The sequence below is a fragment of the Colletotrichum fructicola genome (genome assembly GCF_000319635.2).
Source record: "Colletotrichum fructicola Nara gc5 chromosome Unknown KSG_Nara_v1_contig05, whole genome shotgun sequence".
NCBI classification, from domain to species: domain Eukaryota; kingdom Fungi; phylum Ascomycota; class Sordariomycetes; order Glomerellales; family Glomerellaceae; genus Colletotrichum; species Colletotrichum fructicola.
In genome coordinates, this window is record NW_027094055.1 from 5,287,715 (window position 1) to 5,304,065 (window position 16,351).

Consider the following 16,351-nt stretch of genomic DNA (forward strand, 5'->3'; position numbering starts at 1 on the left):
TTCATCCGAGGTTCGTTCATGTCTTGTCGCGCTTTGCTACTGAACTTTAACTGAATATTCTAAGCCCATCAACCGCCGTTGGGCTCGGCCTCCTTTGATAATGGAAAACCTTCGTTTTCATTCTTATTCTAGTAACGATGTTGCAAATCACTGTCACGGCATCAAACTGTTCTGAAACACAACTCTCTGAAATCATTCTTGAAACTGGTACTGTTGAGTTCGATGGCAAGTAGGATTCCAAGTCCGATTTTGTCGGTGAGGACCTGTGGAATGCACGCCCCTTCGGTGGTACCAATAAGGGCCTTCCAAGGCTTGCGAATATTCGGACGAGCGTCACATCATCTGCATCAACAACGACGATCTTTAAATTCGCTTCCGGACCAATGCGGGAGACGAATGCACAAAGAGGCTAGGGCTCACACAAGTCACACGTTACTCTGTATTCGGAGTATCTCCTGGTCACAACATATGCAACTAATAGCTGTCGATGGATTTAATACGACAGAGGTGTCATGATAGGGAATGCTAGAGTCCCCGGGCGGAATTGATACAATGAAGGCTAGCAATCAGTTTGACATTGATCGGAAGTCAATTGCTCGGTGAGCTACGGGACATCGAAAGTTCTCTGTGGCTATGTAGTTTGTATCTTGAGCACAATTGCTGCTCGCCGGATTAGCTCATTTGTTCTAATTACTAGACATGGTAAATTATTGGACTGTTTCTTGTCGAACTGACGCTAACTCGTCTTGCAGACCATTGCAAAACTTGATAGAATCATTGTTGTATAAAATTATAAGTCGTCTTAGGTGTTGTCTTCCGGCAACCTGGAATATTGAGCCTAAGGCGGACAATTCGCGCTTATCGCAATGAAACAACGTACTTATATATCCTCCATTGACAAAACAGTATAATTGCAGTTAAAATGAAAAGGTTTAGTAAGGTTTTTGATGTAGGGTGGCGGGACATCAAGCAACTACTTACATGATAAGGGTAAGAAACATAACACAGATTTTGGAATGTGTGGATAACGGTACTCCAAAGGCAACTAATAAAAACTAAGGTAATGATGTTCTTCTTCTCAACAGAGTTATGCATACTATTATGCAGCGGCGTTGGCTGGCGTTAGGCACTTGTGCCTTAAACATACACACATGTATCCGTATCGCCCACATTCCGGGGGTTGCGTTACAGCACAGGAATTAGCAGCTGCTAACGTGCATATCCTCCCGTCTTCCATCACAAGCGAACCCCCACGAATTCCCAAGCGGCAGTTATCGTCGGTATGCATCTTTGGGCCTATCCGGTCGATACCATTGGCCTTCCTAGGATGATTACGAATCCTACCACGCAGTGTACGTCTCCCCAGGCTCACTAAAGCACTGCAACCCCCCGGATTCTCATTTCAACTACCTCTGGCCTGTATTAGAAGCTCTCGCGACGACTTTACGCAGAGCCTCATGTTCAAAATCAACAACACACGATCCGAAGTCATTGTCCTGCCTCACGTGCCAACAAAGTTCGTCCTGCGGATACGAGAACCTCGGTGCCAAGTCGGGATGTGTTCCTATCTGCCCCACTGAGTTGAAGTCTTGGCAATACGACTGAATGGAGACGCTGGAGCCTTCACATGCTGGGAATTTCCCGCTCTCCCTCGTGTCTCCCAGAACCTAAAAACAGTTGAGCTCAAATATCAAAAAGGAAGGACTTCAGTTGAGAGCTATCTGCTTCCTGCTGACAAGTGTGATCGTAGGAAAAGATGACATGCGCAACAAATTGCGCAATTGCGCTCAATGATTCCTTCTGAGCTAACCCTGCCGCCAAGCACGGCGCACATTTCCTCTCCCGCAAACCTCGGCCAGCGAGACACGCCAGGATTCTTTATCTCCTTCCTAATCCCTTCCCCGTCGGCTCGGCCCCAGAATCGTTGCGATCTCTTCTCGCCCAGTCTGCCGAGAGGCGATTTCCCACCTGATCCGTCATTCTCAAGCAGGTGTGCGGCACGCAGGACGCCTCGCCCCTTATTTTTCCTTCTTCGGTCTCAGTTCTTAGAGGACCTACTGTATTTGACTGCCGCCGCCATCGGCGCCTCCCTCCCGACTCCTTGCAGCAGGATGTCCAACCTTGGAATTTCCCTACGAAGCACAGCCCAATGATCAAAACCAATCCAATTCGTGAACCCTCGCCAAGCTGGAGTTCGCCTTTTCGTGATATCAGTGCGCGAGTCACGCGACCGGCCGGGCCCGGACTCCGCCGTTCTCCAATCCCCCAATGAAGCTTTCCCGAAGCCTGTCTCTGGCCGGTCACTCGAATTCGCCCCGTCCATGTTTCTCTCAAGCTTGTTCCTTGGCTTCGCGACGGCCCCCCTATCGCTTGACGGCAGTTGCCCAAGACATCCGAGCTCCCCTCGTGGCGGCTTGGCGGGACCCCACAAGCCTATCTGCCATCTACAAGGGAGTTTGCGTCACTCGCAGTTGACTGGGTCAGCTCGGGCGAAGAGTTCATGGCATCATTTGGGCTGCACGAGGATCGATTGGCATCCGTTCGAACAGCCTGAATCGGAATGGTAAATCCGAAAGACAACTCCACAGGTCAGCACGGAAAAGCGATGTGCGAGAACGAACATGCGACGGTGACTCGATTGACTATTCAGGAAGCTCGATATCTTCAATCGCGGGTTGTCAACGAAATTCAAACAGGAATTCTGACCTTGATGTCTGCATGGACGCTCGAATCTGTACAAACAGCCGCCGCAGCATGCGCTCGAGTGACAACATGATGAATACGAGTATCCATCTGCACCAACTGACAGAAAACCAATTGCCGCGGTACCTGGATGCCAATCCTTCCACGCATCAGCGTTCACACGCATCAGCAGCGCGTCCCGATTTCCCCAGACCATTCACCCTCCTTCATGTAATGCTCCTTCATCTCAACTGCGCCGTCAGCTGTGCCGTGTCTTCGCCTCCAGACGTTCAGCTGTCCAATTGCCCCTTGCGGTACCTGCGCTTCCAGGGCCAAGACAAATCGGGGCACCCTTTTCTTTTGGATCCGGACGACGGTGAGCGCCTTGGCCGGCAATTGGCCCGTCTGGGGATCTCCCGTCTCCATTTGGAGTTTATTCAACCCCCGATTTTCTCGGATATCACTACGGAATTGGCAGGCGGGAAAGATGTGGGTTCGCGCCACCTTTAATTAAGTGCTGGTCCGCCTACATCGGCTCTGACCAATGCCCTACGCGACCTTCCATTTTAAGCATAATTGGGTGTGTTAAGGCTCCTCAACTAAGGCAACGTCCAACGGTCTGCTGTCAGCCAAATCGAGGATGACTTGTTTGCCAAGAAGCCAGTGCAACAAACCATGAATCGACACGCTTGGATGTCCCATTGAAGGGCACAGCGGTCCCCTCTAAGCCTCTTGAAGGTCCCCGCCAGCGCGGAATTGCTTTGTGGAGCTAGATCGGACGTTTATTCACAATATTGACAATGATAGAGTATGGTCAATGCCCGGCATGCTTCCCGCTTGGCTTTCTCGAACCGCGGAGCTGGTTTCCGCGCATCAGCGGAAGAACCAAGCTTATGGATAGATTAACTGCTGGGGAATAGAGGGCATTGCTGCCAATGATGCACGCTTACCCCTTGCAATTGCGGATAAGTGTGTCAATTGCTTCTCAGCCTTCGGAGGCAACAGTTCCCACCCGCAGACAACTCGCTCTCGTATACAGCTCACGGAGCCCACAGATTCCTTGCTCCATCACCACGATCTAGGTCCAGTTTAGGAAGCTTGACAGCCTGTAGCTGGAGACCATAGACTTGGCAAACTATCACGCAAGATACCACGCCGATAGGCGCAATGAGATGTCGGATTGACAACATCCAATGTCTACTCCTCCTACTCACGCATCGTGAGAACCATATATAAAGCTGGCCATCCTCCCCGCCATCTTCTCAGCTTTTGTTCTTCAGCCTCAGCCTCATCCTTCAAGCTCAGTCGTCTCTCTGATCTAATCCTCAAGGTTTCCCCTCATCGGCCAAAATGACCAACTTCCGCCGCCTCGCCCTCGCCGTCGGAGCCCTGCTCCCGGTCGTCCTTGCCGCTCCCGCCGCTATCAAGCGCGATGAGCCCAAGTTCGCCCCCGGCAAGTACATCGTCACCCTCAAGGAGGATGCCGCTGCCAACGTCGACTCCCACTTGACCTGGGTTGCCGATGTCCACCGCCGCTCCCTCGGCAAGCGTGACACCGTCGGTGTTGAGAACAAGTTCAACATCAGCAACTGGAACGCTTACTCTGGCGAGTTCGATGAGGCCACCATTGAGGAGATCAAGAAGAGCCCCGAGGTAAGCCTTCTCGCCAATCGTCTCATCCTGGATGGGCAGCAGACTGACATCATCATCACAGGTCGCCCTGGTCGAGCCTGACTACTACATGTACCTCTCCGACTTCGTCGTTGAGGAGGTCAACCCCAAGCGCGCCCTGACTACCCAGTCCGGCGCCACCTGGGGTCTCGGCACCATCTCCCACCGCACCTCTGGCTCTACCCAGTACGTCTACGACACCTCGGCTGGTGCCAACACCTACGCCTACGTCGTCGACTCTGGTGTTCTGTCCACCCACAGCCAGTTCGGCGGCCGTGCCACTCTCGGCTACAACGTCTTCTCCTCCGCCCACGTCGACTCCATCGGCCACGGCACCCACGTCGCCGGTACCATCGGTGGCTCTACCTACGGTGTTGCTAAGCAGGTAAGTTGAGCCTCAAGCCCACATCAGTTCCATCAGCCGGGCGATCCCGCTTCCGCAACTGAGGGCAAACCCCCACTCTTCCTTGACCCATCCACTAACACCACCCAGACCAATATCATCTCCGTCAAGGTCTTCGAGGGCCGCCAGTCCACCACCTCCGCCATTCTCGCTGGCTTCAACTGGGCTGTGAACGACATCGTCTCCAAGTCCCGCGCTTCCCGCTCCGTCATCAACATGTCCCTCGGCGGTGAGGCCACCACCACCTGGACCACTGCCATCAACGCTGCCTACAACCAGGGCGTCCTCTCCGTCGTTGCTGCCGGCAACGGTGACGAGAACGGCAACCCCCTCCCCGTCTCCAGCCAGTCTCCCGCCAACGCCCCCAACGCCCTGACCGTCGCCGCCATCGACTCCAGCTGGCGCCCGGCCTCTTTCACTAACTACGGTGCCGGCGTTGACATCTTCGGACCCGGTGTCTCTATCCTGTCCTCCTACATCGGCGGCAACTCTGCCACTGCCTCCCTCAGCGGTACCTCCATGGCTGCCCCCCACCTTGCTGGTCTCGCCGTCTACCTCCAGGCTCTTGAGGGTCTCTCCACCCCCGCTGCCGTCACCAACCGCATCAAGGCCCTCGGCACCACCGGCCGCGTTACCGGTACCCTGAGCGGCAGCCCCAACCTGGTTTCCTTCAACGGTGCCAGCGCTTAATTGCCACTACCTCAGCAAACTTCCTAGACAGTAGAAAGAGGAGGGTTGAAAACATTGGTTGTCTATGAACAATAGTCTTTGTCTGACCATATTTCCTTCTCTAAAACTTTGGTTTAGAAGAGTTGTGGGGTTATGAAGATATGTACGACATGAGCATGTAATCGAAGTAGCTGAATAATATTCAATCCCACCATGCTACCTCTAACTTACAGAGTGATCTTGTCGAAATGAGGTTGCCTGCCTTAACCCCTTCTCCGCTCTCATGCTCATTTAGGGTAGCTACCCCACGCCAGATAGGTACCTGTCTTCTCTGCCTGCCTCACCAAAACCTCACATTGGTCCTCTCGCATTTCTCCTCGCAGACCTTGTCCATTTGCATAGCCCCATCCCACAAAACCTTGGCGATGGATTTCTCACACTCTGGGTGTAAAGCGAAGATCTTGCTTTCTCGCAGTATTCTTCGAAATTTTCTGGGGCTGTGACGGAACGCATCCTCTCCGCAAATGGTCTCGAGCGACAATCCCTCATGAGCAAGGATCTTGACCAACGATCCCAGAATCGTACAGCAGCAGCGATGGTTTTCTGCTGACTGTGTTTGTACCAGATACCGGCATTCGTATACAATCGAGGATCCCGTACGGATGTTCAGGCCTGTGGTCAGCGTCCACAACGCCACTCCTATCAAGGACTGTCGTCCTTCCTCAATCATCTCTGCGATGGCTATGGTCAGTTTTGAACTGTGACACGAAGTTGTTGTTCGCATACCAATGAGTCTCGTCGGTCTCAGATAGACGAAATCTTCGAGTGGAAATGGATGGGGTCCAAGGCCGTGATCAAAATGCAACTGATCATCTGAGCCAACGACCGAATTTTCAATCATCGCCCGCATCATCTTCGAAAACACTATTGAGTCACCGAGTTCCCAAGCGACTCCCAGCAGCCGATAATCCTGCACAAAGTTCTGCAGCGGGGCGATCCACGAGCGCCCGAATCCTCGCACAATGGCGGAGGCATCGTACTTGTTGGTGAGAGTGAGCAGTGCGTATAAACTTGCAAGCGGCAAGGGTCTCGGTATTCTATCGAACTGCACATGAACCATTGCCAGAAACAGCCCCATCGCTCGAGTGTCATCTTCAGGCAAGTCGACCACCCAATCACCAACAGCGGGGCGAGACTCTGCAAACTTGCCAAAGAGCATCCTCTCGAAAACTGGCGATTTCCGAGCGAGACTGCGAGAACAGGTTTGATAGAGTGTCTCCGTGGGTCCTACGCGAAGGATCAGGTCGCCATCCTTGTCGTAGACTTTGACTTCAGTGGGTGTCGTCATCTTCGGAGTTGCGCAGTGGCCGACCATGTTGGACCCTGAAAAGTTGAGTTCGGATGATGGGTGATTGAATAAAATGGCAGTCTTAGATACTTATAGAAAGCATTTTAGGCAAAAGTAGAGCGCTAGGCAAACGTCAACGCTCACTTTCGGTCTACTTCTATGCCTAGGTTTGATGAATTCATAATCACAGGCCTTGAGACAGCCATGAAAGACCATTTGGTAACATTCCACCATTGTAATGTACTCTGGCGAGACATCCTTTGTGGGGGTCCCACAGTTTATCTTCTACTCAGACATTGTAGTTCTATCTAGAATTTATACGGCTTCTGAATCTTTCAGAGCTGAGACTACGTTCAAGCATGTCTATGTTGTGTCTCTGGGTGACCATCCCAAAGCTTACCACCAAGAAGAATTGGCATGTTGTCCCTGCCCCCAGGGCGCTGCAGGTTGCTCCATGCGCCTTGCCTGCCCCCAGAACACCTCCTCTTTCGCTTTTCTATCGAAATTCCTCGTCAGAAAGCCCATCACTTCATCGTCCGCTTTTATTTCAGAATTCCTTGTGGGAAAGCCCATCTTCACAGCTTGCTTATTGAGATAGCGAAGTTGGCTCGGTGTAATGAAGCCCAATTGTTTGCACTTCTCCCCTGCTCTCTGATCGCCCTGTCTCAACTCGACAGCAAAGCTTTTTATGCAATCGAAATGGTGTGATAAGATTTTGATCCGAGGTAGGACACAGAACAGGTCTGTGAAACTCCCGTTATACCGTTGTACAATGCCCGGTAACGTGATGTTGTGGCCGAGGCTTTGGAAGGCTTTGAAAAGAGACCCGAAGGCCATTGCGTCGCATGCCGAGTGCTCCTCAATCGAAGTCAAGTGTTCTCGGCGACCCAAATCCACAGTGCATCTGCCCCTGGCCAGAGTGTCGTAGAGTTTTAGATAGGGCTTCAGGTATTCCTGGACTAGTACCATACGGTTCTTCTTGATTATTTCTAGTTCACTTCTATTAGTGTCCGAAGGCTGTTATGGGTGTAGCTTCTGTCTGGCTTACCGATCATATTGTCGGGCTGCAGATGGAGGATCGAGTCTAATGGGAAGGTCCAGGAGTTATCCAGGTGTGTGACACGCCGAGACATGGAGTTCACGTCAAATGAGCAAGAAATTTCTAGCTCCTTGTCTGGGTCAAGACATGCAATCGCATCTGATATACAGCTTGACAGCTCGTTCGTCGGCCTTCCGTATAGAAGCATGCCATCTTCATGAACGGTACAGTCTCGAGTGATGGTGACCATCATCTTCTCGAAAAGCTCAATGTGACCCAGTTCCCACACCACACACAAAAGGTACGGATCATCCGTTTGGGACCCGACAGCATCGATCCATCGATGTGCATAAGGTCTAAGAAGGGCGGTGGCATCGTACTTCTCGGTGAGCGTTAGAAGATCGTAAAGGTCTCGGACGGACAGTGTTTCCGGCGTGACGTGGAACTTTCCGTGGATGATGCTTAGAAATATTGCCATCGCCCTGGCCCCATCCTCGGGTAGCCTAACGACCCAGTTTGCGCCAACTGAGGGTTTTGATTCGGCGAAATTTCCATACAGCATTCTTTTGAAGACCGGAGATGATCGTGCGAGTGTTTTGGAACACACCCTGAATCGTGCCATTTCTGGGCCGACGTGGACCATCAAGTCGCCATCGCTGTCATAAACTCCATTTTCTGCTGTCAATGGCAGGCTCTGAGAAGCCGGCGTAGATCCCATTGTGATACGGTTTTTTTTTCTAGCCAATTGAGCGTCGGTGAGCGAATGATGTGGTTGCTGGAGGTGCGTCTGCTGGTTGCGAAGTTCAAGGTTTGAGTAGAAAAAAAAGCACCTGATGAGTCTGAGTCGCTGCGCGACACTTTATGTGGGGCAGTTTCACGCATTACACGTGTCTTCAGAGCATTACTTGGATCCCTTGATATAGAATCTGGGTGTTTTTGCCATTGAATTGCGAAAGTAGCCATAAATTTCGACTCAAGCTTTCAATGTCTAATCAAACTTTCCCTGAGATGAAGGTGTGGCAAGAAGCCATTTCATCACTTGAGCAAGTTGAGCTTGCTTCTGTCATCCATTAAGGTTCAAACCCTGAATTTGTCCGTCGCTGCTTAATTTGCCGTCGCACCATGCAATAGTTGACCGAAATAATGACCAAGAACATAGTGACTGCTTTCTATTCGCGTCTCTCATCAGGCTTCTGGTGTGAGATATCGGTGCTTGACACTACCAGCCTGATTATGTTCGTCCAGACCAGTCTTCTTCGCCTGCTTCTGAAGGTGTTCCAAATGTTCCAGTCGTACGAAAACAGCCTCAGTAATCAACCGTTCCTCTTCCAGACGACCTTTATCTATATATTGCGAAACAAGAGACGCGCATTCATCGTGATTGCTGTCGGTCTGAATTCGCATATTGTCAATTTCCTTCTTGAGATCCTTCAGGTCTTCATTGTACTTGAACTCTTTCTGCGTAATATCCAGGCCCCTGCGAGTAAAGCTGATCATTAAGGAACCTAGCAATAAGCTCTCGCAGTCGAACTGCTCGGCTTCATCCGGGTGAACACAGGTTCGAGCCACCGGAGACTCTGTCGACCTTTTATCGACCGTGAGTTGATAGTAAAGATCAAGAAAAGGTCTCATGATAGCCCGGAGGACATCTTCTCTGAGTTTCGCTAGATACTCTATAAATTACTAGTCAGAACATTATTGTTCCTGGGTGGACTTCCACGTGAAGGTGGTACTCACCAAACAGCCCCGGCGGGTGCAAGGCCTCCTGGTCGAAGAATTGAAAGTCGTGAAACAGCTCCTGTTCATTACCATAACAGGTGTAGATGACGTTTCGCACGTTGTTCTCGAATATAGCACGATGTCCGGTGACCCAAGCAAGACACACCAGGTGAGAGGAGTATCCAATGCCGGACCATTCGGCTGCTTGTTCCATCCATTCTTTCACCCAGGGTCGTATGATGGGCAAAGCGTCGTACTTTTCAACGATGACGACCAACGCGCACAGTTCTTGGATATGAAGCTTCGTCGGCACATCTTTGAAACAGCCGTGAACGATGTTGAGAAAAATTGGGAACATCTCGTGGTTGTCCTCTGATACCTCGACTACCCACTGACGTCCGTCTGTGGGCCGAGCCTCCGCAAAGTCCCCGAAGAGCATAGCCTTGAACACGGGCGAGTGGCGAGCAAGGGCCCTGGAACAGACGACGTAGGTAGTGAGCTCGCCCCCCTCGTGGCCCACATCCAGATGCAGGTCACCATCCTCCTCCACGATGACTGTCTGCGGGTCGACGCCGATGTCGTCAAGCTTCGTTCTTTTGGCGCGGTGACTTGCCATTATTGCCGCCGAATTGCTGTCGAGGTTGCGAACCCAAAGAGAGGGAGAGACGTAAACATAGCTTGTCAGTTACCCTTGGAGACGGTACGAGTCACGAGCAGTTCTGCTTAAGTAATGTTGAGCTCAGCGAGTTTGGCGCAGCACTTTCGGCCGAAATTCCTATCGGCCGAAGACAAACTGATTCACCGACAAACAGCAATAGCAACGACGATTAAGTGAATTGGGTGTGTAGCTCGAATCTGCCTGAAATAGGTAAGCTTTTTGACGTTCGTAGAAACAGATCTGTACGCATTTACTGCAATCCCGACTTGACTGCCTGCCGGCCCAAACGTTCCTCTTGCCCGGGAAGAAGGACGATGGTGTCGCCTTTCTTTGCCTTCTCCAGAAGTTGCGACCTTTGTCCCTTCTCTAGTCTCTTTTCGACATCCAAGCGACAAGCCCTCAGAAAATCATTATGGTGGCTCGTACCCAGGAGACTTCTTCCCCGAAGTTCCACGCTATCAAGGCTTTGCTGGAGATCAGGAATGGTGCCACGATATCGCCGGGCTGCGTCTCTTGTAGCCTCTTCTATGACTATCTTTCGGAAGCTTCTGATCAGAGACCCCAGTAGCATTTTGTCACACTCTTCTTGGTGGGCGGGTATGGGACAGCGTTCCCGACTGTTTGCGAGGTCGTCATGGAGGGTGATGAAGGGCTCCATGGTAGCATTGATGAGCTTGGCGCGTTCGTCCCTGATTTGGTCTGCTCGAAAAAAAAAAATCAGTATGACAAGTATCTCGCACCGTTGATGGCGACAGCGATGTTCTCATGAGAGCGAAGGAAGTAATCCTAGAGTAGAGCAGTAATGGTACTCACCAACAATTTCCGTAGGGACCAGGTCGCCCAGATACTTGCAAAGGTCTTGTGGTTCCGCGTCAGACGCCTCTTCATCCTCGTCCCAAGCCTTCGGCATAATGGAGATCCGGCCATCCCCAGAGATAAAAGATTGATCAACAATGACCGCCATGGCTGCCTTGAATTTGCGGGTGCTCCCAAGCTGCCATGCAATATGGAGGGCGATGCGAATTTGGGGGGAAATCTGTGACCGAAGTGGGCATGAGGCATGCAGGACGTAACCCATAGCTTGAAGATTCCGATGCAGTCGTACTTGTCTGCAATTACTATCATGCCGGAGAAGATAGGAGGTGTGAAGCGCCGAGGAATTTCCTTGAAGTTGAAATGCAGGATGTTCAACACCGCCTCCATATGGTCAGGATCGTCTTCGGGGAGGTGCACGACCCAGGCGGGCTCTTGCTTTGACGACTCGGGAGACGAACGGGACTCGGCAAAGGGACCGAAGAGCATCTTTTCAAAGACTGGCGACGCGCGTGCGAGGGCTTTGGAGCAGACGAGGAAGGTTGACGGGTCGCGGTCACGGACGTCGCTGCCAACCACAAGGTGCAAGTCGCCCTTGCTGTCGAATATCGTGGTCGGCGTCGGCGTTGGCGTTGGCATGACTGCCTTGTCGAGGCGGATGCGCTTGGCCACCGGCTCGTCGTCATCTACTATCACCACTGGTCGGCGTCGTCCGTTGTCGTCCATGGCGAGGTTGTTGTTCTTTTGTCGTTGTCGTCTTTCGGGTGTGAAGGTGGGAGATTTTGTGGCAGGGAAAGAGGGAAAGCAACATCCCCCTTCAAAGATTCGGAAGGAAAAACCCGAAAGAGAAAGCGCGCGAGGCATCAGAAGGGCAGGAGCGTGTCTACCTTACAAGGAGGCAGGCTCCTGCCAGAAAAGACTTGGTAAGGAGAGGTCAGACGGAAGGAGGTCCCCACGGCAAAAGAGTAGAATTTGACAGGACTTTTAGTCGACAGCTTCAAATGACCAGTGAAATCATGACCAGGGTTCAATAATAGTGGTAAGTGTTTCTTAGATTTCCGTGGCGCTATCTATGCTGCTGAATCTTTGTGTTCTCCGGCCTAAAAGAGTTTGATCCGCCTTTGCGATTCACAATTAGATGCTGTGTCTTTTCAGATCAAACTGCAGAAGCAAATTGCGCAGTTGAAATCCCAATGCAACGCCAATCTTCCCCATCTTCTCTTCGCCAGACTTTCGCGGGGAATAGTCCAATCCAGCCTCCTGGGCTGGGGCTTCCAAACGAATTCCATGTTCCGCCTTCACTGTGCAGAACACGTTTGTTCCCTTCTACCCCCCAATTATTTCGTCCCCCAAAGGTCAAGTTGCTCATCAAATGAATTAGTAGCTCGCAGTACCTGTGATGATGGCCATTATCGCATATTCGCGAAAGCTGTTCCATTTTTTCCTGAATGGCTTCTTCGTAGTATTTCCGCGATTTTCTGATGCGCTTTGGCTGCGTCTTCGCTGCTGATTTTCACCCTTGCTGACGAGCAACCATGACTGATAGGTGGTAGGGCAAGTAAATCGAATTCAAAGAGCATTATGGATACCCAACTTCATCGCCTGCGCCTTCATCCGAGCTTGGTATTGAGGCTTCAACACGAGCGCCTCTTGTGTCTTCTGTTCGATGTCCGCCCTGGCCTTCTTACGATAATCGTCAAGTCCTATCCGGCAGGGGCTATGATCAAGCTTGTCATAGCTCTCTTCCGCGAGGATTTGCAGCTGAGATAAGTCCAAACCCAAACTCGGCACCGTTTCGTGGAATGATTCTACCGGGTCTTTGGCCGTGATGTCAATGTCAACGAGCGAGCACTCTCTGATCATGGATCCGAGAGCTATTGAATCGCACCGGACTCCGACTTTCTGGAGGTGCTCCCTTTTCTTTGATCGGTAGCGACATTGACCATATTCTGAGATGAGGGACTTGTAGAGCTTAAGGTATGGCTCAAACTCAATGCTCACCAATCTTTGGCGCAATTCGTAAATGGTGTCTGAATGTCAAATTAGCAAATCTCCAATGCATGCCGCGAGCCTTCAAACTCACCACACAGATCTGCAGGGCCCACATTATCGAGACAATGTGCAAGCTTCTGAGGTTTGATGATATCTTCAGGCCATCTCGGAAGTAACCTCTCATAGTATGACAGTTCACCCTCTTCGTCGACAAAGGCTTTCTGAACGAGGACTGTCATAAAATGATGGAATGCGTTTTCAAGGCCAAGCTCCCATGCAATATGAAGCGCCATGGGATACTCTGTACTGTCCTTGATGTCCCGCAACCAGGAACTGGCCCATGGACGAATGAGAGCGATGCTGTCATACTTGTCAAGTACAACCACGAGTTGGAACAAGCTTTCGAGGCTGATTTCCTGAGGTACTTGGCTGAAGTTTCTGTGCATGATGTGAAGTAAGAGCTTGAAGGAGGATGGCTCGTCGTCTGGAAGATCGACAACCCAGTCCTCCTTCTTTTCCTGGGCGCTCAAGGACTCCGCAAAACCTCCATAGAGCATTTTCTTCAGCACCGGTGACGATCTTGCCAGTGTTTTGGAGCAGACAAGAAAGATGGTAGGGTGGCCGGCATGATCAGAGCCGACTCTGAGCTGCAGGTCTCCAAGTTCCTCAAGGATAATTGGCGTCTTCGGCTGAGAGTCTTCAAGCTTCTGGCGCTTTGCCGCAGGCTCGCTCGTTGGGGTCTCTGAGTCACCCATGATGGGTGGCGGGCGATAAGTGAGGTTGTTTTCCACTGTTGACGTTGTAAATTGAGGTTGTGGCTGGTGAAGTTAAAGTAGGTTTAAGTTTGTTATGGGAAGTGCGGAATAGGTTTGAGTTGAATGGAGGAAGTACCTAGTACTGATAGAGATGCCCTTTTATAATACTATCCTGTCTGGAGAGAGGACAATACGGAAGGAACCTCCACCTGAAGTAGAGCAATAGGGATCTTTTCGGAAGGAGTGGCTTAAGAGTTGACAACTTGGGGCAGGAGTCGAAGTAGAGCGTGCCTTCATCTACGTAGACAAACCACAAATAGTCACGCTTCGTTAGAAGATGTCAAGGATTTCGTCTTGGGTTGCTAGAATTATCTTGTATATGAATTCCTCAGTTTCATCTTGACTTTTCTAATCTCTCATTCCTCATGATTTTGGCAACCCTGTCTTACCTGCCTGTTTCGTCAAATACTCCTTATGCTTAGGCTGCGCAAACGACATATTGCCTCTCAGCATCAGCGACCTCTCAACTCCTTCCCGCAGCCCAGATTGCAAGACGTGCTCGCATGCGCTCATGCTAAATCCGAATCTGGAAGGCGCGGTCTGCCCAAAGCTGAATGACGAAGTAGTCGGGTGAGCGTAGCCTGAGTGGATTGTGTACAGCTCCAGCTTCAGCATCACCGACTGAAGGTGCGACGCGCTCCCGCGGTACGCCTTGACGGGGTCATTTGCTGTGAGGTCCAGATTCTGCGTAGCGAAGGATTTGATGAGAGAACCCAAGAGCAAGCTGTCGCACCTCTTTCCGCCGGATGGATCTCCTGGCGAGGACATGCATCGGTCTCCGCCTTTCAGAGCGCCGTAGAGGTTGAGATACGGATCCAGCATGGCGATAAGTAACGTCTTTCGTATTGATGCGGCATCGTCTGCGCATAATATCAGCTTCTCGCTCTTTTGTTAGGCGTGAGATAATTACCAAGCAGCCCATCTGGTATTAAGCAGTCCAAATTCTTGAGCTTGTATGTGTAACTCTCCCTGTTCTCTCCCGCAAACCCAAACACCAAGTCCTCCTCATGATCCAAATGGCATTCAGTCGCAATCTTCATAGCCATGGCGTTGAATGTTTGGTAATCTCCCAACTCATACGCCACCCCAAGCAACAACGGGTTTTGCATGCTCGTCTTTACGCCCTCCATCCAACCCTTCGCCCATGGTCGCGTGATATTAGTCGCGTCGTATTTCTCCGTAACAACAAGAAACGTGTACAACTCTGTGAGCTCGATCTTCTCAGGCACTTTTTCGAAAGCGCCGTGAACGATGTTCAGCATCATCTCCATGGGCTGTTGCCGATCCTCGGGCAAGTCAACCGTCCATCCGTGGTCAGCATCCGAATGCCCAGATTCAGCGAAGCCGCCGTAAAGCATCTTTCTGAACACTGTTGACGCGCGGGCGAGCGCTTTTGAGCACACAAAGTAAGTCTTTGTCTTTTTTTCGACACCCGCGCCAACGTGTAAATAAAGGTCGCCATTCGGGTCGAAGCTGACGAGTTCTCCTGAAATTGGTGATGGCGGGTCATGGTCGGTGCACCCATCTTCGTCCATGATCGCCATGCTTGGTTCTCGGCAACAACTTCATTCGGCAGTTCAGAGTCGTTTTGTTGATAAGTGAAATGACAGGAACCAATAAGCCCGAACTCGTTCCTCTGAAGACAGATACTCGGAACGGTCAGGTGAAAGTTTGGGACAACACCAGGTCTGGCCTGGTTCCGCTTCCGAGGGGTGAAAGAGTGGTCAGATTGTGGCCCGTGCACGTCGCAGGAACCTGTGTAACCGGGGAGATTTTCCCTCGCGAATTTGAAACTGGCGAGGTGGATGACCTGATCGAACTTACAATTGGTGAAGTGACTGTGTTGCTCTGTTTGGACACTAAGGCAGCTATCGCGAAGGTGATGTGTGAGAATGGATCGCATCGACGTCCAACATCAGCTGAACTAGACAGGAAAGGGCTGAGATTCAGCTCAAGATATAAAAAGATTCAGCATGATCCCGGCCCCCGAGGCCCCCGCGTTCGCGCGCCGGGCCCCGCTTAAAATCCCATTGGCCTCTCGTATTCCGGGGTTTCCCAGCCCCCGAGTCGGCATCCCACAGCTCCGCGGGCCGGGACGCGTCTTGCGCGCGTGGCTTGCCGACCCGATGCGCCTTGGGAGCCGCTGGGCTGAGCGACTTTTAGAAGTGTGCCTCACATCAGTCATTCGAATTTTTTTTTTTTATCTCGAGTTGGGGCCGCAGCTTCAAATGGATTCCGCCATGACTCGGAAAGTGGGAAATAGCCAAGTTGTGTGCTTGGCAAAGTCATGACATGTTCACAAATCAGCTGCGACCACAACTCTTGAACTTGCTGGTCGTTGATAAAAAGTAAGTTCAACTTGTCAAAACTTTGAACACAGCGAGATCAGTGAAAATATAGGCTGGATTGTTTGATGCAGGAGTTTCAAATCATGATTGGGGGCTCCGTGGAACGTGTTGAACTCCCTGTTTGAGGATAGTATCTCTGCCGGCCATGCCTGCAACAGTGTTTAGCCAATTGAATGCGACATGTTATCTATCAG

At 51.2% G+C, this 16,351-nt stretch overlaps 6 protein-coding genes across 6 annotated transcripts; 1 reads left to right on the forward strand and 5 right to left on the reverse strand.

Moving 5' to 3' along the window:
* Positions 1-4,032: 4,032 nt before the first annotated feature.
* On the forward strand, positions 4,033-5,446 carry prb1-1 (Alkaline proteinase; the record flags this gene model as incomplete). Its single annotated transcript, XM_032021289.1, has 3 exons — positions 4,033-4,335; positions 4,397-4,738; positions 4,847-5,446. The coding sequence occupies 3 exons, from the start codon at positions 4,033-4,035 to the stop codon at positions 5,444-5,446; spliced, it is 1,245 nt and encodes a 414-aa protein (XP_031881870.1).
* A 319-nt stretch (positions 5,447-5,765) lies between these two features.
* CGGC5_v010236 (uncharacterized protein) lies at positions 5,766-6,800 on the reverse strand (the record flags this gene model as incomplete). Its single annotated transcript, XM_032021290.1, has 2 exons — positions 5,766-6,157; positions 6,212-6,800. The coding sequence occupies 2 exons, from the start codon at positions 6,798-6,800 to the stop codon at positions 5,766-5,768; spliced, it is 981 nt and encodes a 326-aa protein (XP_031881871.1).
* Positions 6,801-7,169: 369 nt separating this feature from the next.
* Positions 7,170-8,530, reverse strand: CGGC5_v010237 (uncharacterized protein; the record flags this gene model as incomplete). The annotated part of the gene is made up of 3 exons (XM_066152291.1): positions 7,170-7,269; positions 7,537-7,762; positions 7,822-8,530. 3 exons carry the CDS (start codon positions 8,528-8,530, stop codon positions 7,170-7,172), a joined length of 1,035 nt encoding a protein of 344 aa, XP_066008373.1.
* A 467-nt stretch (positions 8,531-8,997) lies between these two features.
* On the reverse strand, positions 8,998-10,147 carry CGGC5_v010238 (uncharacterized protein; the record flags this gene model as incomplete). Its single annotated transcript, XM_032021292.1, has 2 exons — positions 8,998-9,485; positions 9,550-10,147. The coding sequence occupies 2 exons, from the start codon at positions 10,145-10,147 to the stop codon at positions 8,998-9,000; spliced, it is 1,086 nt and encodes a 361-aa protein (XP_031881869.1).
* A 292-nt stretch (positions 10,148-10,439) lies between these two features.
* On the reverse strand, positions 10,440-11,728 carry CGGC5_v010239 (uncharacterized protein; the record flags this gene model as incomplete). Its single annotated transcript, XM_032021293.1, has 3 exons — positions 10,440-10,888; positions 11,003-11,225; positions 11,309-11,728. 3 exons carry the CDS (start codon positions 11,726-11,728, stop codon positions 10,440-10,442), a joined length of 1,092 nt encoding a protein of 363 aa, XP_031881874.1.
* An 843-nt stretch (positions 11,729-12,571) lies between these two features.
* CGGC5_v010240 (uncharacterized protein) lies at positions 12,572-15,344 on the reverse strand (the record flags this gene model as incomplete). The annotated part of the gene is made up of 4 exons (XM_032021294.1): positions 12,572-13,032; positions 13,086-13,784; positions 14,199-14,669; positions 14,720-15,344. 4 exons carry the CDS (start codon positions 15,342-15,344, stop codon positions 12,572-12,574), a joined length of 2,256 nt encoding a protein of 751 aa, XP_031881875.1.
* Between the last annotated feature and the right edge of the window lie 1,007 nt (positions 15,345-16,351).